Below are 26,889 nucleotides of genomic sequence, written 5' to 3'. Positions count from 1 at the left end.
GCCGAGCGAGCAGGCGCTGCCGCATGCGAGCCGGAATCAGCCCGCGACGCCGCGACTAAGTTATGCGATGCGGCCTGGAGCTGGCGCGATTGAATATATAAAACCCTCATATTTGTTAACGTTATTACATCCATTTGTGTTGATATGACAGCAAACGCATGCTGAGAAGTTCGGGGGGCGTAGTTGATTTTACATAAAGCGTTTGGTTGGAAGCTCGACTCTGCTCATTTTCGCGGCTCCTCCTCTGGCTCCATCAGACAAACCTTCTGCGCATGTCAAGGCTCCAATTTCAGCAGTCTTTTGCGACAGTTTGTGCCCGTCAAGCAGGCGTTTTGCCCTCAAGGCGTTCAATGGGAAAAAGGGCTGTCGCGTCGTCCATATTTTTTACAGTCATTGCATTAGACCAATCAGAGCACAGTAGAGTTATTTGACTATTTGGAGCACAGCAGAGTAATTTGACCAATCAGAGCACAGCAGTCATTTAACCAGTCAGAGCACAGTAAAGTCAATTGATCAATCAGAACACAGTAAAATCATTTGACCAATCAGAGCACAGTAGTTATTTGACCAATCAGAGCACGACATTCATTTGACCAATCTGAACACAGTAGCTAATTGACCAATCAGAGCTCAGCAGAATCATTTGAACAATCAGAGCACAGCAGAGTCATCTGACCAATCAGAGCACAGTAGAGTCATTTGATTAATCGGCACCCAGTAGAGTCATTCGACTAATCAGAACACAGTAGAGTCATTTGACCAATCAGAGCTCAGCAGTCATTTAACTAATCAGAGCACAGTTGAGTCATTTGACTAATCAGAGCAGTGCAGAGTTTACTAACCAATCAGAGCACAGTAGAGACAATTCACAAATCTGAGTGGAGTTGTTCGACCAATCAGAGCAAAGTTGAGTCGTTTAACCAATCAGACTGAAAGGCGGGGGGGAGAGCAGATCAGCAAACTAACCGCATCAGGCACAGTGAGGCTGAAGCTAATGCTGCAGTGGAGATCTGGAGGAAATTCATGAGTTTTTGACCCTGCATGCATGTAAAGCTCCTGTAGGAGACGGACAAACCAACACTAGTGATGTCAAACAGCACAATGATAAGATCAAGTCAGAGAGTCAGTGTGTTCTCCCACAGGTCCAGTGGATGCGTCTGTGTCTGGGAAGTGCAGCCCGTGCTCGTCAAACCCCTGCCAGAACCAGGGCCGCTGCCACAACGACCCCCTTCACCAGTACAAGTGCAGCTGTCCACAGGGATACAAGGTGTGTTCACTACTGAGGGCACTTGAGAAGAGTACTGGAGAATATCTAACACACTCCAAAGCAAAGTACACTTTATTTCCTTTGATTTATTCCATGACAAACTTGGAAATTTGGAATTTATTATTAGAATAATAATTTATAATTTATTATTTTTAAAAAGCTAGAGATGTTTCACACTGTTAAACACACTGAGTAACATGCAGCGAGGGCCATGTGTGTGTGTGTGTGTGTGTGTGTGTGTGTGTGTTGTTGATGTTCAGGGCAGGAACTGTGAGCTCTCCATCAGCGCCTGTGAAGCAAACCCATGTGTGAATGGAGGAACCTGCAGACCTGAAGAGTCCAGAAGAGGATTCAGGTAAGACACACACGCACACACACACAAACAACATACACAAACACATATGTACATACCCACACACACAGACAAACAAACATTTACACACTCAAGCACACAAAAGCAAACACAAAAACAAACATGTGTCTACACAAAAAACAAGCAAAAACAAACACTCACACAGACACACACACACACACCACACACACACACACACACACACACACACACACACACACACACACACACACACACACACACACACACAAAGACAAATATTCATAAAAACCAAAAAACAAATACACCAACACATATGTACACACACACAGACAAACGTGCACACACAAAACCAAACTCACACACAAACACTTACACACACACACAAAAACAAACACACACATACACAAACTAGAGCGCACACACACACACAAAACACAACACACAATCACACATGTCTAGTGTGTAACTTTCATGCTGTGTGTGTGTATGTCTGTTTGTTGTGTATGTTTTTTTTCTTTCTGTGTGTTCATGCATGTGTGTGTTTGTGAATGTGTGTGTCTGCAGGTGTGTGTGTCCTCTGGGTTTCGAGGGTCTCTTCTGTGAGCTGGACGTGGACGACTGTGTGGACCACCAGTGTGTAAACGGCACCATCTGTGTGGACGGAGTGGGAAACTACAGCTGTGTGTGTGCGCAGCCCTTCTCCGGTACACACACACACACACACACGATTACACTGCTGTTTATCTGTAACATTAGTGGCTGTTGTGTGTGTTTGTGTGTCTGTGTGTAATATGATTGGTGTGTGTTACAGGACAGAAGTGTGAAGAGTATGAGGAAGATCTCTGCTATCCTGGACAGAATCCCTGTCAGCGGGGCTCCACCTGTATACCCACCGTCAGCGGACCCAAGTAAACACACTGCTCTCATTCAGCTTACAGTCATATTCATTCATTCATTTTCTCTTCGGCTTAATCCCTTATTTATCGGTGGTCACCACAGCGGAATGAACCGCCAACTATTCCAGCATATGTTTTACACAGCGGATGCCCTTCCAGCTGCAAACCTGCACTGGGAAACACTCATTTACACACACACACACACACACACACACACACACACACTACAGCCAATATAGTTAATCAATTCACCTATAGTGCATGTGATTGGACTGTGGGGGAAACCGAAGCACCCGGAGGAAACCCACGCCAACACAGGGAGAACATGCAAACTCCACACCGAAATGCCAACTGATCCAAGCAGGGGCACCAGCGACCTTCTTGCAGTGAGGTGATTGTGCTACCTACTGTGCCACCGTGACACCCTCGTTCATTTATTTATATTTATTTTTATTTATTTGATTATTTATTAGTTATTACACATTACAAAAATATGAAATGCTATTAATGTGTGCAGTATAATAAAAAATTTTCAAGCATTTTTTTTTTTATTTAATTTAATTTATATTATTGTTTTATTCACATTTATTCAATATTTACATGGGATCAAAAAAGTTCGTTATTTGTTTATTAATATGCTGTTGGCGAATACAATTCAGTTTGATTAATTTAATTATTTTAGTTCATTTAGTAAATAGTAATTACACAGTACATGATATTAAATGCTAATAGTAAGCGCAGAACAATTGAATTTTTTAATTGTGTTTTTATTTTTATTTTTAATTTATATTGTTATTTAAGTAACATTAAACAGGATCAAATTTATCCTTTTAATCAAATGTTATTTATTTAATTTAAATTTTATTTAATTTAAATTTTATTTTACTCTCTTTATACATTTATTGCATGCTATTACCATCAGTTGTGCCCAAAACTGACTTTGAAGTGTGTTTTTATTTTTATATTTAATTTATATTATTATTTAAGTTATCTTTTATTATTACACAGAATGGAAATAATTTAATTTAATTAAATTTAATTTAATTTATTTTAATTTAATTTAATTTTATTTTATTTTATTAATTTTATTTTACTTTCTTTATACATTTATTGCATGCTATCACATCAGTTGTGCCCAAAACTAACTTTGAAGTGTGTTTTTATTTTTATATTTAATTTATATTATTATTTATATTATCCTTTAATATTACACAGAATCAAAATAATTTTTAAATTTAGTTTAATTTAATTTAATTGTTTTTTAAATTTTGTTTTATTGAATATATTTGTTTATTAATAAAAATAAGAAATAATTTCTTTATATATTTGGATTTTTAAATGCCACTTTAAGCCCATTTTGCCTTCAAGTTAACTTCAAATGTGTAATAAAGACAAAATGCATATATCATATTTTTAAAAGTTACTTCTTTCATGCTCACCAAGGCTACATTTGTTTTTCTTTCCATTTGAATATAGTTTAAAAGATGTCTGATCCCGTAATTCATAGAAAGTTAGAAGGATCAAAAGTTCACTGTAAATAGAAATGTTGCGCACAGATGTCTCCGCTGTCACTTCTGATCAATGAACAGTGACCTCGCTCAACACAAATACTCATTTCTTTCCTAAAAATCAGAGTGACCCCAAACTTTTGAGTGGCAGGAGAGCCGTGTTTATCAACACTTCACAGGGAAGAAGAGGTGTGTGTGTGTGTGTGTGTGTGTGTGTGTGTGTGTGTGTGTGTGTGTGTGTGTGTGTGTGTGTGTGTGTGTGTGTGTGTGTGTGTGTGTGTGTGTGTGTGTGTGTGTGTGTGTGTGTGTGTGTGTGTGTGTGTGTGAAAAGCCTTGTTCTTTCAGCTGATGAATGTATTGAGCTGAATTACTGCACAGGAATGTCATTTCTATTCACTCACTCACATACAAACACACACACACACACACACACACACACACACACACGTTTTTTTCTATTCACACACGTTTATCTGCTGCTGCTGTCAGAAGACTGAAAAGCTGATTTTAAGGTCATTCACTTAATGAAACAAATGACACGTGTGACCGGTGTGTCTGTGTGTCTGTCTGTCTGCGTGTGTCTGTCTGATATTTTTCATCTTAAAGTTGGCATGAAGCGATGTGTCTGTGCACTTTATAATTTTGTAAAACCCCTCATAATTTTTAATCAAAAACCATAACCTTCCCACACCCACAGTCACACTGAATGCCATTTAGTTGGGGCTATCAGCTCTTTGGGGCAGAGCTATCAGTACTTTAGGGCGGGGCTATCAGTCCTTTAGGTCAGGGCTATCACCTCTTTAGGGCGTGGCTATCAGTCCTTTAGGGCAGGGCTATCATCTCTTTAGGGCGTGGCTATCAGTCCTTTAGGGCAGGGCTATCATCTCTTTAGGGCGTGGCTATCAGTCCTTTAGGGCAGGGCTATCATCTCTTTAGGGCGTGGCTATCAGTCCTTTAGGTCAGGGCTATCATCTCTTTAGGGCGTGGCTATCAGTCCTTTAGGGCAGGGCTATCATCTCTTTAGGGCGTGGCTATCAATCCTTTAGGGCAGGGCTATCATATCTTCAGAGAGGGGTGATTAACGTTTTAGGGAGGGACTATCAGTTCTTTATGTCTGGGGACATTCAATTCTTTATGTCGGTGCTATCAGCTCTTTAGGGAGGAACTATCAGTCATTTAGGTCGGTACTATCAGTTCTTTAGGTCGAGGCTACTACGTCTTTAAGTCGGGACTGTCAGTTCTTTAGGTGGGACTATCAGTTCTTTAGATTGGGAATGTCAGTTCTTTAGGTCGGGGCTACCAGTTCTTTAGGTCGGGACTACCTGTTCTTTAGGGAGGGACTATCCGTTCTTTAGGCTAGGACTACTAGTTCCTTAGGTCGGGACTATTTGTTTTTTAGGGCAGGACTATCAGTTCTTTAAGGAATGACTATGTGTTCTTTAGGCCAGGACTACCAGTTCTTATTGCCAAGTTCAGACTGCATGATTTCAAAGTCGTGTCACAGATGTTTTCACACTGCATGACTATCTGGGCTAGTGTTGTGTCGCTGCTTTGTTTACACTGCAAGATGGATCGGCGACAGGGGCTTTCACATTTCATGACTTTACAATAGGATGAATCGCGACAACTTCGTCCAAACTACCTCTCACAGCCAAAAACATGTAAAAAAAAAAAAAACTTTTTTCAAAAATGTTTGTTATTAACTACATAACGAGAAAGAATCTTTTAATTGGGTAGAAAATTTACATATTTGCTAACCTGGGTTTGAAGGGAATTAGCAATTTCTCCTCAACTTTCTTTTTTACTTTTCTGTATGAAACGTCAAACAGACTCGGGTGCTCCTGCCAAACCTCCATTAGTTTTTTCTTCATTTCTTGGGTCCAAATAAAACGAAAAGGAGAGCTCATTTCACATGGCATGATTTGAATCGCTGACAGCTCCAGATATTTAGCACAAATATCTCACCGGCAATGGCGACTCACCGGCGATTCTCTCATATTGCGTCTTTGATAGTTCATACTGTGTGATTGTCACTCACATGCACGAGCACTGATTTGCCTATGATTCAGGCGTTTGTCGGCGATACTGGTCAAAATCGGGGCTAAAATCATGCAGTCTGAACTCGGCATTAGGTCAGGACTATTAGTTCTTTAGGGCAGGACTACCAGTTCTTTAGGGAGGGACTATCCGTTCTTTAGGTCGGGACTACCAGTTCCTTAGGACGGGACTACCAGTTCTTTAGGTCAGGACTACCAGTTCTGTAGGTCAGGACGATCAGTTCTTTAGGTCAGGACTACCAATTATTTAGCTTGAGACTACCAGTTCTTTATTGAGGGACTATCCGCTTTTTAGGTCGGGACTACCAGTTCCTTAGGACGAAACTACCAGTTCTTTAGGTCGGGACTACCAGTTTTATAGGTCAGGACTATCAGTTCTTTAGGTCAGGACTATCAGTTCTTTAGGTTGAGACTACCAGTTCCTTCTGGCGGGACTACCTGTTCTTTAGGTCGAGACTAAGAGTTCATTAGGGAGGGACTATTCGTTCTTTACGCCAGTACTACCAGTTCCTTAGGTCAAGACTATTAGTTCTTTAGGCCAGGACTATCAGTTCTTTTGGCCAGGACCACCAGTTCTTTAGGTCAGGAATACCAGTTCTTTAGGATGGGACTATCAGTTCTACCAGTTCTTTAGGCCGGGACTACCAGTTCTTTAGATCAGGACTACCTGCGCTTTAGGCCAGGATTACCAGTTCTTTACAGAGGGACTATCTCTGTTCTTTAGGCCAGGACTACCAGTTCTTTAGGTCAGGACTACCAGTTCTTTAGGCCAAGACTACCAGTTTTTTAGGTTGAGACTACCAGTTCTTTAGGTTGGGACTGTCAGTTTCTTTAGGTTAAGACTACCTGTTCTTTAGGTCAAGACTATCAGTTCTTTAGGTCGGGACTGTCAGTTTATTAGGGGGGGACTATCAGTTCTTTATGCCAGGACTACCGGTTCTTTAGATAAGGACTGTCAGTTCTTTAGGTCGAGACTGCCAGTTTTTTAGGTCAAGATTATCACTTCTTTATGTCAGGACTACCAGTTTTCTAGTTCGGGACTACCAATTCTTTAGGTTGAGACTATCTGTTTTTTAGGGAGGGACTGTCAGTTCTTTAGGCGAGGACTGTCAGCTCTTTAGGTCAGGACTACCAGTTCTTTAGGTTGGGACTACCAGTTTTTTAGGTCGGGACTACCAGTTCTTTATGGAGGGACTATCAGCTATTTAGGCTAGCCTTACTGTTACCAAAAATGACATAAACACACTTCTGATTGTTGTTTGCTTATATTGTGCCTCTAAATTTGATCAAACATCTTCTAAAATGCTTGATATGGATGCAGAAGAATAATGCAGAAAATCGAACCAGATCTGTATTTTGTCTTATGACACAGAGGCAGTGTGCAAAATAATGAATATTAATAATAAAACAAATATAATAAAACACTTTACAGAAGTTCAGACTTTGTGTGTAAGGATCTTTAGTGTAAGGGCACAGAATGTACAGTTGTTGCAGTATCTCGTCATTATCTATATGAACAGTCCCCATGAGGATTCTAAACCAGATGTGTGTGTATGTGCATGGTGTGTTCAGGTGCATCTGTCCGCCTGGTTTCGTGGGTGACGACTGCAGTGTGGACTATAACGAGTGTGAGGGCCATTACTGCCAGAATGGGGCCCGCTGTGTGGATCATGTGGCTGGATACACATGTGTGTGTCCAGCAGGCTACAGGTCAGTCACACACTGATCATCAACATCATTATCAGCTGCACGCAAACACAATCTATTTAATATGAGACACTCCTACAGACTTTATTAGGCTTTAAATACACTCGTGATGAAATATAGACTCAGATTAGGAGGTTAACAGAGGAGCAGGTAAGTCGACCAGACTGACTATTGAAGATATTGCTTTAGGATTCTGTTTACTGTGTGTGTATGTGTGTGTGTTTGTGTGTGTGTGTGTTTGTTTCTCTGTGTGCGGTGTTTGTGAGTTTTTTTTCAGTTTGTGTGTGTGTTACTGTGTGTGTCAGTGTGTGTTTCTTTCTGTGTGTTACTTTGTGTCGACATTGTGTGTATGCGTGTCACTTTGTGTGAGTGTTCATTTGTGTTTGTTTGTGTGTGTGTGTGTGTGTTTCATTGTGTGGTGTATGCGTGTGTTACTTTGTGTGAATGTATGATGTGTGTGAGCATGTTTGTGTGTGTGTATGTGTGTGTTTCTGTATGTGTTTTTTACCCCTTTGTGTGAGTGTTTTATATGCGTCTCTGACTGTGTGTGTGTGTGTTTGTTTGTTTGTTACTTTGTGTGAGTGTAGGATATGTGCGTGTTTATGTGTGTGTTTTTGTGTGTGTTTCTCTGTGTGAGTGTTTTTCTGTCTGATGTGTGTTTGTGTGTGCGTTACTTTCTCTGAGTGTGTGTGTACTTTATGTTTAAGTGTGTGTGTGTGCGTATGATTTATGTGTGTGAGCATGTGAGTCTCTGTGTGTATGTATGTGTGTGCATCTCTCTGTGTGCGTGTGTGAAAAGATGATATGTGTGTATGTTTCTCTCTCTCTCTCTTTGTATATGATGATGATCTGTATAATGAGGATGTGTGTCTGTGTGTGTGTGTGTGTGTGTGTGTGTGTGTGTGTGTGTGTGTGTTTCTATGTGTGTATATGACGATGACATGTGCATGTGTTGATCTGCAGTGGTCGCCTGTGTGAAGCGTCTGTGTCGGCCTGTGATCTGCTGCAGTGTGTGAACGGCGCCCCCTGTGAGGAGATTTCTGGCACTGCAGTCTGTCAGTGTCTGCCGGGCTTCAACGGCCTGCGCTGTGAGAAACTGCTGAGTGTCAACTTCATCGACAGAGACTCATATCTGCTGCTGCTGAGAGATGCTACACAATCTACACACAACAACATCACGCTACAGGTAGCCTTAACATCAACATACATACATACAAACATACATATATACATATATACATATATATATATATATATATATATATATATATATATATATATATATATATATATATATATATATATATATATATATATATATATAGTTGAAACCAGAAGTTTACATGCACTCTAAAAATAGGAAAATAACCTCTTTTTTTTTTTAAATGTCTGATGGTAAATCATACTAAATGTTTACTATTTTAGGTCTTTTAGGATTACCTAAATGATTTAATGCCAGAATAATGAGAAAATTATTTTTTTTGAGTTTTTTTTTGTTAAAAAAATTTAACATACATTTCCTTGGTATTTTTTTTAGCTTTTAAACTGTATAACTTTGGTCAAATGTTTTGGGTATTCTTCCTCAAGCTTCTCACAATAGTTTGAAGGAATTTTGACCCATTCCTCCTGACAGAATTGGTGTAACTGAGTCAGATTTGTAGGCTGTCTTGCTCGCACAAGCTTTTTCAGCTCTGTCCACACATTTTCTATAGGATTGAGATCAGGGCTTTGTGATGGCCACTCCAAAACATTCCCGCTGTTGTCCTTACAGCACATTTTAACTAATTTGACAGTATGCTTAGGGTCGTGGTGTGTTTGGAAGACCCATTTGTGGCCAAGTTTTAATTTCCTGGCTGATGTCTTGAGATGTTGCTTCAGTATTTCTACACAATGCTCTTTCTTCATGATGTCATCTATGCTGTGAAGTGGACCAGTCCCTCCTGCAGCAAAACAGCCCCACAACATGATGCTGCCGCCCCCATACTTCACAGTTGCGATGGTTTTCCTAGGCTTGTAAGCTTTCCCCTTTGTCCTCCAAATGTAACACTGGTCATTATGGCCAAACAGTTCAATCTTAGGTCCATCAGACCAAATGACATGTCTCCAAACATTAGTCTTTTCCCAGTGTAATTTAGCAAATTGTGATCTGGCTTTTCTGTTGATTATGGCTTGTTGATTTTCCCATGTTGTCACACAAGGAAGCAGAGTGTTTGAGGTTTTCCTTAAATACTACTCTACAGTTGTGCCTCCAATTAACTCAAATGTTGTCAATTAGCCAATCAGAAACTTCCAAAACCTTAACACCATCATCTGAGCTTTTTCAGAGGCATAATCTTATTCTGTGTAAACTTGACTTTCAAGAAAAGTTAGTTTCTCAAAAATATCTCTCTCATTATTCTGCTTTTAAGCATATCAGAAACAAATTTGATAATCCTAACTTACCTAGAGAAAAAAGTTTAGTCACAATAACATCTGACTTTTTTTTTTTAAATGGTTATGGTTATTTTAATAGTTTTTTTTAACTTCTGGTTTTAACTGTATATATTTATTGGGACATGGAAAATGGAAATAATAGAAAAGTTGTGATTTTTAATTTTACTTTGACTTCCTTTCCTTTCATTCAGAAATGCAACACATTAAAAAGAGGTTGTGACAGGAGCAATTTAGGGATAGTAATCAGGTAAATTGGTTAAATAATGATGTGAAACAGGTGATGTCAACAGGTGATTGTCTTTATGATTTGATACAAAAGCAGCATTTAATATAGGTCTAGTCCTTTAGGAGCAAAGGTAGGCTGAGGACCACCAGTTTGCCAACAAATACATGAGAAAATGATTGAAATGTTTAAAAACATTGTTCCTCAAAGAAAGAGAGTAAGACATTTGGCTATTTCATCTTTAACAGTGCAGAACAATATTAAAAGATTCAAAAAATCTGGAGGAATTTCAGTGCCCAAAGGACAAGGGTGCAAGACTAAGCTGAACAACCATGATCTCTGATCCCTCAGGCGGCACTGCATCAAGAATCCTCATTCGTCTATGAGCCATATCACCACATGGGTTCGGGACTACTTTTAAAAAACATTGTCAAGTACCACAATCTGTAGTTACATCCACAAATGCCAGTGAAAACTGTACTGTGCCAAACGGAAGCCCTAAGTTAGCAAGCGTCGTCAACTTCTCTGGGCTCGAAGGCATCTGGGATGCACCATCACACAGTGGAAACATGTACTGTGGTCAGATAAATCAGTATTTCATGGATTTTGGGGAGAAATGGACGCTTGTGCTCTGGACCAAAGAAGAAAAGGATAATCCAGACTGTTACCAGCAACAAATCCAAAAGCCAGGGTGTGAGGTTGATGAACCAGGAAGGCTCGTAGTGGGTTCTCAAAGTATGGTGAGAAAACCTAAAAGATTTATGTCAAAAAGCAAACAAACAATATATGTACAAACACACTAATAATATACACAGACAGGTCACAAATTGCTTACAGCACCACAGTAGCTCGCTTGCTCGCCAGGTTAGCTGACCTCTAATTGGGGTTTGGGGCTGCCTTTTAAAGGCGAAGCCCCGCCCCTTTGTCATAAACCAATATACACTTTTTAAATGCAAGCATAAACATCTGTGCATGTTCATAAGTTTACTGTTAAAAGTACATTAGAACCCAAACAGTCATAATTAAAGTAAACTAAAATATACAAACATGAAGATATACAAAAATAAAGGTAAGTATAAACACATTTTCCCCTTTGTCATGGTATGGGGTTGTTTCAGAGCCCTTTGCAAAGTTCACCTGCTCTTCTATGATGCACCATTAATGCTGAAAAGCACACAGAGATTTTGCGGCACAATATGCTGCCTACTTTTCCAGAGACGCCCATGAATATTTCAACAAGACAATGCAAAACCACAGTCTGCACACATTACAAAGTCCTGCAGAGGAGGAAGAGAACACCTCAACACACCTGCCTGGATGATTCAAGTATACCTAGTAAGACTTTGATTAGCTTGTTCAGGTGTGTTTGATTAGGGTTGGAGCTAAAGGCTGTTTCTCAATTCCAAGAACGCAGAGAACGGAATTCTGTTCTTGTGGAGAGCGGTCTTGCCAGGTGTCCACGGAAGAACGAACTCAGGAGAACGCGAGGGCAGAGAACGCGTCCTTTGAGAATTGAGATGCTGCGTTCTTTCTGATGGTCACATGACCTTCACGTGTTTTAAATGGTAAATTATTTAAACATGACAGCCTTCATACAATGATTTATTGTTTTTCCCCTTTTCAAAATATATACTTTGCATAAAAACATTATAAATCTATGTTGCACAATATAAAAAAAATCGTATTTTAATAGGAATATCAGCAAACAATCACCCTTAATGTGTTTATTCCTTTATTAAGATGTCCATGGTAATGTTTACTTTCACCGTTTCATTTATGGAATCTCCTGAGGTAAATAATTCATATCTATGAACTTTAATAATAAATCTAGATAAAATGCAGCGCTTCCCACCTCCAGTCGCAATGACTTCTGGGACTTCCAGAGTGAGTTCGGTGCTAAAGTCTGCATCGGTGCGTCCTCGATATCAAGAACACATTCGGGAAGTTTCACGCGTCCTCCGTACTTGCGGTCTTGAGTATTGGAACTGAACTTAGGCAGCTGATGATGACGTTTCACGAGAACACGAGGACGCAAGACCGCTGAAGAACGCATATTGAGAAACAGCCAAAATCTGCAGGACACCGGCCCTCCCGGAACAAGTTTGGTGATCATTGTTCTAGAGGATCATGTGCTTATGATTGCTTGCAGCCGGCCCCGCATTATTCAGTTCACGATTCCTAAAGCACTATAAATACCCTAAGTTCCATATAACAACCATCTTCGTTTAGAAGAATCCCCCCTTCCACCCCTACTCCTCCTCCTTTCCTAGATGGGTGGCACGCTGGCCCAGTGGTTAGCACTGTTGCCTCACAGCAAGAACGTCACTGGTTCTAGTCCTTACCAAGCCAGCTGACGTTTCTGTGCAGAGTTTACACGTTCTCCCCATGCTCATGTGGGTTCCCACCGGGTTTCCCAGTTTCCTTCTACCATCCAAAAACATGCAACTTAAGTTATTGACTAATCCAAATCAGCACCATAGACATGCTCCTACTAAGTGAATATCTCTTCAGAGCAATCACCATCTGTTCATTAGCTACTACAGCAGGGGAGTTCTCCAGATCTACCCGAGCTTAAACTCTTAGGAAATGTGAGGAAGCCACGGGCACGAGGATCTCATGAGCTCAGGCCTCTCGCTCGGGACAGCATGCCAAACAAGCTTTATAAGCAATCATCAGCGAAGTGTGAACTCTTGAAGACTTGTTTGCAGGAAGAAAGGGGCAAAATGACACCTGAAATCACTTGCTGTCTTCAGTCCCTAAACGTCTTTTGAGTGTTGTGAAAAGGAACGGCAACATTACAAAGTGGTAAATGCTTCAGTGTTCACACTCTTTTTAAATGTGTTGCAAAATTGTAATAGGTGTTTATGAGGAACACATTAAATAATGTTTGTTGTATTGTCTGCAATGAACCACAAGTGAAAGTAAATTTAGAAATCACTACTTTTATTAGCGTTTTACAAACTGTCCCAACCTTTTCTGATTTGGGGTTGTAATATTAAAATACAATGCTGTATATATTATACATTTATCTCTCTCTCTGTCTAAAAATCCCTACGGCAGCACAGATGTGATCTGTTACTCGCATTACGCCTTCATGCATGTTTTTACGAGCTCTCTTTAATTTATAATCCTACGCCAGAGACAAAGACTGACACCGTCTGATGAAAACATCGAAGGAAAAGCAGCTGCATAATCAAATAATTTTGCCCAAACATCTGCTTGAGATTCACTTCCAGTGACCCCAGCACAGCTGCCAAAACTAATACATGCGAAAGTCATTTTAACAGCATATGTAAGAGTAATTGTCCCGATCGACTGTACTGTTGTTAGATTCTACTTCAGATTCTGTGAAGAAAAATAAAGTACAAAAAGCAGCAGCAGCAGCTCATACAACTTTTCTGTCAGGTCTCCACAGCCGAAGACAACGGGATTCTTCTCTACAATGGTGTTAATGAGCACATCGCTGTGGAGCTGCATGACGGCCATGTTAAAGTGACCTACGACGCTGGACGGCAACCCGGAAGCACCATTTACAGGTCTAATAAACATCCTCATTGCCTTTTAAGAAGTTCCTTTAGGACAGGGGTGTCCAAACTCGGTCCTGGAGGGCCAGTGTCCTGCAGATTTTAGCTCGAATGTGCCTCAACACACCTGCAAAGATGATTCTAGAAAGCCTAGTAAAGCTACGGTCACATTACGTCCCATTTACAGACATCCCAAGTCTCCCGGAAGTTGCGGGAGTATCCCTCAAATGCATAGACACTTCCGGATGCCCGCAAATGAATGATAATCTCCCGGAAATCGTGCGCTTTCTGCCCGGTCCTTAAATACGTTGCAAAGCTCCCCCTCTCTCCACCGCATCCCTCGTAGCTCTTCAGGTACGTCGTGCGCAACTCACCCCCAACGCTCTTGAGGTAACATTATGACCTACCGCTCTTTCTGCTCTTCGGGTACGTCTCGCGCGCACACGCCCCCCTACCCAGATACGTCGCTCACTCAACACAACCCCCCCCCCCCCCCACCTCTTCAAATACCCACTATCCTGCTTCCTCCTGCAAATCGACTCTGTATCCCCCGGAAATTAATTTTCCCAACTTGGGATGTCTGCATTCACACAGGGCGTCAGCGTCAAGCTTCCTATTCACTTTGAATGGGTGATGTCAGGTGTTGCCGAACTGCATTGTGGATCCGTCGGCGCCGCTTCAGAGGCGTTGCTCACTGCAGAAGTTGGGACTAGCTCAACCTTTTAAGTGCCGGCGGATGCGTCAGCCAATCAGATCGCTGAATGCAAATACACCAGATAGACAGTGGCCTATTGCTGACTAAATTTCATTGGCTGACGCTGATATGACGATTGCGTTAGCCCCAACTTCAGACACGCCTTCAGACAAGCGTTGCCGCTGAAGCCCCGTATGAATAGGGCGTAATGCTGTGTTCACACCAGACGCGGAACGCGTGGATAAATCGCGCTATTCGCACGTAAATAGCCGCGTGAACATTTGAGTTTACTCGCTTCATACGCGCATCAAACCCTGCTTCATTTGCGTGTCAAATTCACATCAGAACAAACGCGGATTCGCGTGATGAGCAGGGCTTCTGTCTGCCCGAAGACTCTAGCTTCATAGCTAAATGGCTAACATGGATTTTATGAAGAAAATAACAGTGTTTATGTGCTTGATGAAGACAGAAAAACAGCGTCGATACGTTTAGGGTCGTGTCTGAGTCCACTACATTCTTTCAGAGGTGCATCCAGCTCATAAACTCCTCCAGAAACTTAACCTGGATGACGGAGGCTTTCAGCGGTGCTTCTGACTGAGCCAAGCCCAGTTTGATGAACTGAACACCGACAACAGAGTCTACATCACAATCACGCCCCCACAAGAGCAAGCTTCTGATTGGTTAACGCGGCGCGAATGTACGCTGAAGTTCAGATTTTCGAAATTGAGACATTTGCGCGAAACGCTTGTTAAGCGCGTCAAACGCGAAAAACGCTCAATTCGCTCCGCGCAATTAGTGTCATTCGCGCCGCGCCATTCTCGCATATCGCGCCGCAGGATGTCTATTCGCGCGTTTGCATTGACTTAACATGTAAATCACTCGCGCTTGATGCGAGTTCCGCGTCTTGTGTAAACGCAGCATTAGAGTTTGAGCATGCAATATTCTGTCGTGTGGAGCTGTGAAAAGGGTATTTAGCAAGCTTATTAGGCATTTAAAAAAGCAAACGATGGCTCTATGTTTTAAATTTCTGTTATGTTTTGATCCTTGATTGGTCTCACGCAGTCAAGTGATGCGATTTGACGCATGACCCCGCATTTCCGGTCTGACGCATTCGTGTGCGTATAAATGGAAGTCTATGGGGAGTAAAGTCAAGTGTGACCGCAGCTTAAGAGCTTGATTAGCTAGCCAAGGTGTGTCTGATTGGGGTTGGAACTAAAATTTGCAGGACACCGGCCCTCCAGGAATGAGTTTAGACTTGGCTGCTCTAGGATGTTGTGATCAAAATTTAATACAAAGACTGCAAATTTCAGAGGCATTTAAAATGCTTGGAAATTCATGCAAGTGAAGTATCTTGATGTGAAAACGACTTCAAAAAAACAAGTCAAAAATTTACATCTGTTGATATCAACACATTAATGCCATTTTGACCACTAAAACAACGACACAAAACATTTTATACTATACGTTTTACTGATCTGAAAGCTTTAATTGCAAATGTCGGGTCCCTACAATGCATGTAAACTACCTCGATGTGAAAACAACCAAGGTTATAATAGTTTTGGACCAACCGAGGTTATAATAGTTTTCATAAGTTTTAGTTTCTATTTAGTTTTGACTTTTTGTTTTCAAATTCAGTTTGTTTTAACTAGTTTTTAGAGGCAGATTTACTAGTTTTTATTAGTTTCAGTATTAGTTTTAGTTTTTTTCTAAATGGGGATATTTGTTGAGTGCAAGATTCAAAATCATCAGAATAAATATTGTATAATAAAAACTCAGCCATACATATTCTGAAACCTGTATCCTGAGGACACTATCAAACACTATCTATACTCGTCAAAAAACACGTCAAAATGCGAATGGATTTGATGTTGAAACCTTGACGTCTATATGATATCCGCACATTAATGCCTTTTTGACCATCAAAACATCGACACAAAAGTTTAATAATTTATGTTTTATTCATCTGAAAGCTTTAATTTAAAGTTTTGTATTCCTACAATGCATCTAAACTACTTCTATGGCAAAACCACGTCAAAAGCACATCAAAAATCGATTACTCTGCTCTGATTGGTCAAATGACTTTACTCTGCTCTGATGACAATCGATTTTTGACGTGGTTTTTGATGCCAATGTTAGATGTAAATTTTTTTGTCATTTTGACATCTATGATTTTTCAACAAAATTCATGCAACGTTTGGGTTTTTGCAAAAACACTGTAGCAGATTAATTTCAAAACAACATCAAAAACACGTCAAAATGCAAATCAATTTGATGTCAAAAACCTTGACGTCTATTTGACGTCCATAAATTGATGCCTTTTTGACCACCAAAATAATGACAAAAAAATAATTTAATAGACGTATTATTCATCTGGAAGCTTCAATTTCAAATTTAATATCCCTACAATGCATGTAAACAACCTTGATGTCAAAAAGACATCAAATATACATCTAACATTGACGTCAAAATCAATTGATTTTTGATGCCAATGTTAGATGTCTTTTTGATGTCGTCTTGACATCAAGGTAATTTACATGCATTGTAGAGATCCAACATTTGTATAAGATCTTTAAATATGAAATCCTCCGAAATCCTGCAGAGACTATTTAATGTATGGCGTAAAGTGTGGACTCATTCGCCTGTTTCCACAGCTCTGAAATAGTGAACGATGGACAGTTTCACACTGTTGAATTGGTTACTTATGAACGGATGGTCAATCTTTCCATCGATGGAGGACTTCCCACAACTCTGGACAGTTCAGGACACATCCAGCCGCTCACCAGAGACGCCCCGCTATATGTAGGCGGTAAGAAGATGATCACAAATAAAACAAATTGACGAGGTCTTTTGACTCTTTCACTCTGTTTTACTGTCTGTTACGTTATCGCCATACTAAAGCAGCATACATGGGCTTTTTTGTATATGCTTGGATACTTGAAGGGTTGTTGGACCAAATGTCTATACTGATGATATAAAATGTATAATATTACATTTATGCCACCTCTAAGCTGCATTAATCAGTGTGTAAATGCATTCATGCCACCTTGAGCAGCGCTAAACAGTGTGTAAATGCATTCAGGCCACCTATGATCCGCATTAAACAGTGTGTAAATGCATTCATGCCACCTCTGAGCCGCATTAAACAGTGTGTAAATGCATTCATGCCACCTCTGAGCCGCATTAAACAGTCTGTAAATGCATTCATGCCACCTCTGAGCCGTATTAAACAGTGTGTAAATGCATTAATGCCACCCCTGAGCAGCATAAAACAGTGTAAATGCATTCATGCCACCTCTGAGCCGTATTAAACAGTCTGTGAATGCATTCATGCCACCTCTGAGCCGCATTAAACAGTGTGTAAATGCATTCATGCCACCTCTGAGCCGCATTAAACAGTGTGTAAATGCATTCATGCCACCTCTGAGCCGTATTAAACAGTCTGTGAATGCATTCATGCCACCTCTGAGCCGCATTAAACAGTGTGTAAATGCATTAATGCCACCCCTGAGCAGCATAAAACAGTGTAAATGCATTCATGCCACCTCTGAGCCGTATTAAACAGTCTGTGAATGCATTCATGCCACCTCTGAGCCGCATTAAACAGTCTGTAAATGCATTCATGCCATCTCTGAGCCGCATTAAACAGTGTGTAAATGCATTCATGCCACCTCTGAGCCGCATTAAACAGTGTGTAAATGCATTCATGCCACCCCTGATCCGCATTAAACAGTGTGTAAATGCATTCATGCCACTTCTGAGCCGTATTAAACAGTCTGTGAATGCATTCATGCCACCTCTGAGCCGCATTAAACAGTGTGTAAATGCATTAATGCCACCCCTGAGCAGCATAAAACAGTGTGTAAATGCATTCATGCCACCTCTGAGCCGCATTAAACAGCGTAACTGCATTCATGCCACCCCTGATCCGCATTAAACAGTGTGTAAATGTATTCATGCCAGCTCTGAGCCGCATTAAACAGTGTGTAAATGCATTAATGCCACCCCTGAGCAGCATAAAACAGTGTGTAAATGCATTCATGCCACCTCTGAGCCGCATTAAACAGTGTGTAAATGCATTCATGCCACCTCTGAGCCGCATTAAACAGTGTGTAAATGCATTAATGCCACCCCTGAGCAGCATAAAACAGTGTGTAAATGCATTCATGCCACCTCTGAGCCGCATTAAACAGTGTGTAAATGCATTCATGCCACCTCTGAGCCGTATTAAACAGTGTGTAAATGCATTCATGCCACCTCTGAGCCGCATTAAACAGTGTGTAAATGCATTAATGCCACCCCTGAGCAGCATAAAACAGTGTGTAAATGCATTCATGCCACCTCTGAGCCGCATTAAACAGTGTGTAAATGCATTCATGCCACCTCTGAGCCGCATTAAACAGTGTGTAAATGCATTCATGCCACCTCTGAGCCGCATTAAACAGTGTGTAAATGCATTAATGCCACCTCTGAGCTGTTGTAAACAGTGTGTAAATGCATTCATCCCACCTCTGAGCTGCATTAAACAGTGTGTAAATGCATTCATGCCACCTCTGAGCTGTTGTAAACAGTGTGTAAATGCATTCATCCCACCTCTGAGCTGCATTAAACAGTGTGTAAATGCATTCATGCCACCCCTGAGCTGAATTAAACAGTGTGTAAATGCAGTGTTTTTTCTAAATGTCTGTTCATCTTTATCAGGTATGCCCGAAAATGCCAAGTCGCTGTCATCTAACCACTGGCCCCCAGTGAACGGATCCAGTTTTCAAGGCTGCATCCGAAACCTGTACATCAACAATGAGCTGCAGGATTTCACACAGACTCAGATGAAGCCCGGTGTGGTGCCCGGCTGTCAGGCCTGCCAGGAGCTGCTCTGTGTGAACGGACTGTGCCAGCCGGACTCCGCCATCGGCCCAGTGTGCCACTGTCAGCCAGGATGGGGCGGAAAACACTGTGACCAGATCCTGCTCACTGCTGCCGCTGCCACAAACCCCTGCCAGAAACACAAGTGAGTGCCTGTCTGTTCACGACACCCATTTCAGATTAGACAAGGGAATAATGTGACATAATCATTTCATTGAAGGCACAATATAATATAAATATAGATATTTTAGATGTACTAATGTAGAAAGAAAAAAAAAAGTTGCTAAAACAAAAGGACATGGGAAGTATAATATTAACATAAAACTATTTTTTTATATATAAATGAGATGCTCAAAGAATAGGACATGGAAAATATTATAGTACTATATGAGAATTATTATAAAACACATATAAATGACTGAATTAAGTGCTAAAACAATGGGAGGGGTCTGGATGCAGACCTGGTGCAGTGCAATCTGAGCTGCATCCAATGCTTTTTAATGCGCTCACCTAACCCCACCCATCACAGTGACATCACTCACTCCATTTAGTGCATTGTATCTGACATTGCATCGCTAAGTGATACAATTTCAGCTTGCATCATAAAGGCTGCATCCAGATACTATTGAAAACAATAGGAAATAGAAACAATTATTATTATTAATATGAATATAAATATAAAACTAAAATAAATTGAATAAATTAGGAGCTAAAACTAGAAATTAGGGCTTGGAAAAATTATATTATTAGTATGAATATTAATAGAAAATGAATATAAATTTTAATTAAAAAGGTGCTAAAACAATAGGACATAGAAAAAAATATATATTATGAATATGAATATAAAACTGATATTAAGTCGAATAAATTTTTAAAACAGTAGGAGATGGGGAAATGTAATTATTAATATGAATATAAATATATAACTAAACTAAATAAAATAAATTAGGCGCTAAAAGAATAGAACAAAATATATATTACTAATATGAATATAATATAAAATGAGTATAAAATTAGGTGCTAAATAGTAGAACATTAAAAAAATATTTTATTAATATGAATATTCATAAAACTGAATTAAAAAATAATAAATGAGGTGTTAAAGAACTCATATATATATATATATATCTGATAATTCATATTTTATTTTAGGTTTTTTATTATGCATAAAAATTAAATTATAAACATGCTAATCATTTTGAATATTATATTAACATTAATATAATAAGATTAATATAATAATACTATTTTAACATTAACATTTAAATGCCTATGTGGTAATGACTATTTAAGTCACAATGCAAACGCCCCCTAATGCTCTTCATTGCCTCCTGTCAGGTGTGTTCATGGCGTGTGTGTAGCAGTGGACCTGCAGTCGTATCGCTGTGAGTGTGTGGAGGGTTTTCACGGGCAGCTCTGCAGTCAGCAGGATCCCTGTACAGCTCTCTCATGCCAACACGGCCTGTGCCAGATCTCTCCGACGGGACAGCCGCAGTGTGTGTGTGACAGCGGATACAGCGGACAGCTCTGTGACATCGGTAAACCACAGCCATCCACATCACACACCTCAAAAAAAGTAGTGGGAAAAAGTTGCTCCACCAAAAAATGTGAAATAGTAATAAATATGATTCATATAACAAATAGTGCAAATAGCGCGATATGCGCGAATGGCGCGGGGCGAATTGACCGTTTTGCGAGTTTGACGCGCTTAACGACCGCTTCGCGCAAATCTCTCGAGTTCGAAAATCTGAACTTCAGCGGACATTCGCTCTGCGTTAACCAATCAGAAGCTTGCTCTTGTGGGGGCATGATTGTGACGTAGACCCTGTTGATAGTGTGCCGGGGGAAATCCTCCAGGCGACACCGACAACAAGTCATCAAACTGGGCTCAGCTCAGTCAGAAGCACCGCTGAAAGTCTCCGTCATCCAGGTTCAGTTTCTGGAGGAGTTTATGAAGTTACGATGCACCTCTGAAAGCGTGTAGTGGACTCAGACAGGACCCTGAACGTATCGACGCTGTTTTTCAGTCTCCATAAAGCACATTAACACTGTTATTTTCTTCATAAAATCCATGTTAGCCATTTAGCTATGAGGCTAGAGTCACCGGGCAGACAGAAGCCCTGCCCATCACGCGAATCCGCGTCTGTTCTGAAGTGAATTTGACATGCGAATGAAGCGGATTTGACGCGCGAATGAAGCGGGTAAACTCAAATGTTCACGCAGCTATTTACGCGCGAATAGCGCGATTTATCCGCGTTCTGCGTCTGGTGTGAACACAGCATCATACTAAGGGCTCTGTTTTAATGATCTACGCACAAAGTCTAATGCTCACGGCAAAAAATCATTAAGGGGCGTAAGGGCGTACATAAGCTCTGGCGACGCAGTGGCACAGCAGGTAGTGCAGTCGCCTCACAGCAAGAAGGTCGGTGGTTTGAGCCTCGGCTGGGTCAGTTGGCGTGTGCTGGATAACATGTGCTGGATAAGTTGGCGGTTCATTCCGCTGTGGTGACCGCAAATTAATAAAGGGACTAAGCTGAAAAAATAATGAATGAATGAATAAATAGGCTCCGCTCCCCAGTACATGGTCCAACAGGGTTGTGCTTATTCTCTTCTCTTCTGGGTGTGTTTTGAGAATAAACCAATCAGAGTCTCATCTCTCATTGCTTTTAGGAGTCAGTTGTGTCGCACCATGGCGCATCTGCTATTTACATGTTGGTCTTTGTAAGTGTAAAAACTGAACGCTTCACTAGAGAGAAAACAGTTAAACGGAGCATCTGCAGCGCGAGGATAAAGAACGAGCCTCCTCCATACAGCATCTTTACTTTCTCTTTACTCTTTACTCCTTTACTTTGGTGGATAAGGAAATTGTGGAAACTCACTCCTACATATTTAATTTCGTTTGTTAAGCACAAAGATTTGTTTTAAAACTATTTCTAAATTCAGTTCTAATCTCCAGCAAAGGAATAAATAAACAATAAAAACGAAGTGTGGTCAAACAAAAAAGTTACATCCAAACACACGCATGTTCTTATGCCCCATATGGTGATGCAGACGTCTCCAAAACCCCACAGGTGGACAAATCTAAACTTACGTTTATTAAAACAAATATAAATATCCCAGTCAAATATTTCACCACTTTTGACGCTCATAAACAATCATAAAGTCCTCGTGCTGCAGGAATTAGGAGGTTTGCTGAAGGCGCAGCTGTCGTGCAGTGAGGGGTTTGTGTCATTAATAAAGTACAACAGTTTGCGTTCATTAAACAGTAAGAATGATTCATTAATCCTTATCAAACAGACCCTTAACAGTCACGTCTCGTCTTCAGTTTCGGGCTCAGGCGCCTCAAGCAAACAAACATCTTGTAAACCCTATAGCCCTAAAACACACATTCATGAACAAAGTTTATAATAACTGATCTAAATAAACTAAATCAGCAACTAAGTTTAAGGAAAATAAACGAATACCTTTTTACTGTTACTCAAGTAACTTTTAAGATTTTAAGACTTTTACTTGAGTAAAGAGGTCCTCAAGCACTTTTACTTGAGTATAGATTAAGGATACTCTTCCCACCTTTTGACTGTCGGTAAGCTAAAATCAGGGCTAAAATCATGTAATCATTTATGTCATCCTCTTGTTTTCAACCCAAGCTCATTCTGAAGTTCAACAAGCCTCGTCTCATTCATCAACGACCGAGGAGGCGCGAGTATTGTTTTATTTCTTCTTGCTAAATAAGACATGTAGATTGTGAATATTCAAACAAACCTTCGATTTCAACAACAATCAGTTCTAACATTACACACACAAAAAAGCCGTAATGAAGTTATTATAAGCGAGTAACATTTCAGCATTCTGTTCACGGACGGTAACAACATTATAATCATTATGTTAAATCTCTCGATAAAACATTTTTCCTGATTATTTACCTACGCCTTGTCTTTAGTCGAATGGACAATAATGTTTTTGAAGTTCAGCTTTTTCTATATCGATCGTGATCAGTTAGCTATGGATAGGCTTTTTCATCACACAATTCCAGCCGATCCACTTTTTACAAAACCCACCAACTGACTTTTCAAGAGTTCACACTTAGCTGATAATCAATAAAGCGTATTTGGCATGCTGTTCCGGGAGAGAGCCCTGAGCTCGTAATATCCTCGAGCCAGGGGCTCCCTCCCGTTAGAAGGGCGAGAGGGGAATTCGAGGTCAGGTAGGTCTCGAGAACTCTCCTGCTTGTCACCGTGAGAAGTGTAAACTCAGGTTGTATTGGGTGATAATTTGGTTTAGTCGATTGGCTATGGTTTATGTTTTTGGACGGTGGGAGGAAACCGGGGAACCCGGGGAAAACCCGCGCTAACACTGGGAGAACATGCAAACTCCACACAGAAACACCAACCGGCCCGATGGGTTGGACTGGCGGTGTTCTTGCTGTGAGGCAACAGTGCTAGCCACTGGGCCACCGTGTTGCCCGATCAGAAAAAGTGGGAGGATGTAGGGGTGGAAAGGGGGGAGCTTCAAGACGAAGATAACTGGAGTGAAAAACTCAGGTTATTTATAATGCTTCCGTAATCATCTAATAGGGCTGATTACGGAGCTAACAAGGAGCCAGCCGTGTTGATTATAAGCACGTGATCCTCTCGAAATTAGTTTATGAATAAACCACACTTAAATACAAAACACCTCTGTGCAGTCTGTGTCCATTAAAGGAGGAGCCGGGTTCGAGTCCGGGGAAGAGCGGTTCCAGAAATCAGGTAAGACAAAAAACAGAATCCAAAAAATAAAAGCGAACGAGTTCGTAACGGGGCGAGAATGCGGTGAAATCCGAAAACGCGGTCAAAATCAGACGAGGGCTTTTTTTTTTCTGGACGGCTTTTGTAAATAGTCGCTTGGGTTTAGGGAAGGATGAGGGTGGCAGTCGTTTAGTCACTCAGTAAGTCAGTTAGTCGGACAGACGGTCGCTTGACAGCGGCCTCCGGCGACTTTTTACGCGAGAATAGTGCAGGCGCAAATGGCGTGCGCTCGCGAGAGGCGTTCGAGACTTGAAATTAGCGGATTAGCGAAAACAAAATCTGCACAAATAAGTACCTCCCAGGACGTATTCCGCAGTCTCCAGAAATGTCCGCGGGGCTTTGTTTCCAGGATGAGCCTGGCTTGCTTGTTTTGCAAACTAAAATATGCTCACCCTATTTTTCTGTCTGCAGTGTCTCCGTGTCAAGGCGAGCCTGTGCGGGATTTTCATCGTGTTCAGCGAGGCGATGTTCAATGCCGCAGCACACTGCCGATGTCCTGGACGGAGTGTCGAGGCGGATGCAGAGCGGATTCGGGATTGTGTTGTGTCGGTTTGAGAGTACGCCGCAGACGCTACGGTTTCGAGTGCGACGACGGCACAACTTTCACACAGGAGGTCGAAAAGACAGTGGAGTGTGGCTGTGGAAAGTGCGTGTAGCGTGATTTTTGTATCCGTTTACCATGGAGAATAACATCTGTGAGGTAGTTTGAAGAATGGTTTAAAGACACGATGGTAACCCTTGCATGTGAATGATGAATTATGGGGACTCGCTGCTGTCGGATCATTTAATATAACAGTTGGAGCTTAGATGTAAGGATGCAGTTTAACAGGCGGCAGGATTTATAGTATTTAATAATATAATTGTAAATGATCGGGCTAACATTGCTTTTTGATTGTAATATACATGCGCCTTTTAATTTTCATATAGTATTTTTGTATGTTGAGCACCGACATTGGTGATGTACAATTTTTTACCTTGTAGTGTTTGTTTTAATTCACTCTATGACAGTAGGGTTTGTTTACCATCATTTACGGCAGTCTCATATGTGTTTTTTGTGTTTGCAAGTGTTTCTATTTATTTTATTAAAGGTTTTGCCTCTTTAAAAATGACCTGATAGAGTTTTATTTTAGGCGGGGTGACTAAATGTTCAATTTTTCAGAGCTTCTATATGGATAAAGTGATGAATATACACTCACCGGCCACTTTAATGGGTACACCTTAGTAGTATCAGGTTGGATCTTGGCTGGATCTGCCTTACTCCTTCGTGGCATCGACTAAACAAGGTGCTGGAAATATTCCTCAGAGACTTTGCTCCATATTTGCCATATTTGCTCCACATGAGAGCATCACGCAGTTGCTGCAGATTTGTCGGCTGCACATCCATGATGAGAATCTCCCGTTCCACCACATCCTAAAGGTGCTCTATTGGATTGATATCCAGTGACTGTGGAGGCCATTTGAGTACAGTGAACTCATTGTCATGTTCAAGAAATCAGTCTGAGATGATTCACGCTTTATGACATGGCGTGTTTTCATATTTGAAGTAGCCATCAAGGCAAGGCAAGGCAAGGCAAGTTTATTTATATAGCACATTTCATACACAATGGCAATTCAAAGTGCTTTACATAAACAAGAATAAAAGAAACAAGTAAAATAAAAATAAAAACAAATAATAAAAATGCGTAAAAACAAAACAAAACATAAAAACAGGTAAAATGTGATATAAAAGAATGAAGAAGAAGAGAAAAACATGATAGTGCAATCTGTCGGACGCAGCACAGTGCTCATTCAGTAAAGGCACAGCTAAACAGATGTGTTTTCAGTCTTGATTTGAATGTGCCTAATGTTGGAGCACATCTGATCATTTCTGGAAGCTGATTCCAGCAGCGAGGGGCATAGTGGCTGAAAGCCGATTCACCCTGCTTTGACTGAACTCTTGGAACATCTAGTTTATATGATCCTAATGATCTGAGTGATCTGTTGGGTTTGTATTCAGTGAGCATATCTGTAATGTATTTAGGTCCTAGGCCGTTTAGTGATTTATAGACCAGTAATAATACTTTAAAATCTATTCTGAATGTAACTGGCAGCCAGTGTAAAGACCTGAGGGCAGGTGTGATGTGCTCTGATTTCCTGGTTCTGGTCAGAATTCTGGCTGCAGCGTTCTGGATGAGCTGCAACTGTCTGACTGTCTTTTTAGGAAGACCAGTGAGGAGTCCATTACAGTAATCCACCCTGCTGCTGATAAAAGCATGAACAAGTTTTTCTAAATCTTCACTAGAAACAAAGCATCTGATTCTTGCTATGTTTTTGAGATGATAGTATGCTGATTTACTGACTGCTTTGACATGACTGTTGAAACTCAGATCTGACTCAAGAGTCACACCAAGATTCAGAAGATCAGAAGATGGAGACACTGTCGTCATAAAGGGATGGACATGGTCAGCCTGTTGGGCACCAACAACCATGCCACGTTTAAAGTGTATACCAGGGGTGGCCAACCCTGTTCGTGGAGAGCCACCTTCCTGCAGATTTCAGTTGCAACCCATATCCAACACACCTGCCTGTAATTATCACGTGGTGTTTAGGTCTAGGGCGAAGC

At 40.8% G+C, this 26,889-nt stretch overlaps 1 protein-coding gene across 2 annotated transcripts in view; it reads left to right on the top strand.

Moving 5' to 3' along the window:
• The window catches only part of slit1b (slit homolog 1b (Drosophila)), a 94,701-nt gene extending 69,308 nt beyond the window's left edge, over positions 1-25,393 (top strand). For both annotated transcript variants that reach the window (XM_087302940.1, NM_001034975.1), the window contains 11 exon segments: positions 1,143-1,267; positions 1,528-1,622; positions 2,166-2,305; positions 2,413-2,509; positions 7,635-7,772; positions 8,733-8,955; positions 13,831-13,961; positions 17,295-17,449; positions 19,342-19,648; positions 20,842-21,041; positions 24,699-25,393. In XM_087302940.1, the coding sequence (XP_087159066.1) occupies positions 1,143-1,267; positions 1,528-1,622; positions 2,166-2,305; positions 2,413-2,509; positions 7,635-7,772; positions 8,733-8,955; positions 13,831-13,961; positions 17,295-17,449; positions 19,342-19,648; positions 20,842-21,041; positions 24,699-24,943 (1,856 nt within the window). In that variant the 3' untranslated portion in view covers positions 24,944-25,393.
• The last annotated feature ends 1,496 nt before the right edge of the window (positions 25,394-26,889 follow it).

This window comes from Danio rerio, chromosome 22, assembly GCF_052040795.2.
Source record: "Danio rerio strain M-AB ecotype USA chromosome 22, GRCz13ab, whole genome shotgun sequence".
Lineage (NCBI taxonomy): Eukaryota > Metazoa > Chordata > Actinopteri > Cypriniformes > Danionidae > Danio > Danio rerio.
Note: the sequence above shows the minus strand (reverse complement) of the source record. Positions and strands in the feature narration are given on the sequence as shown.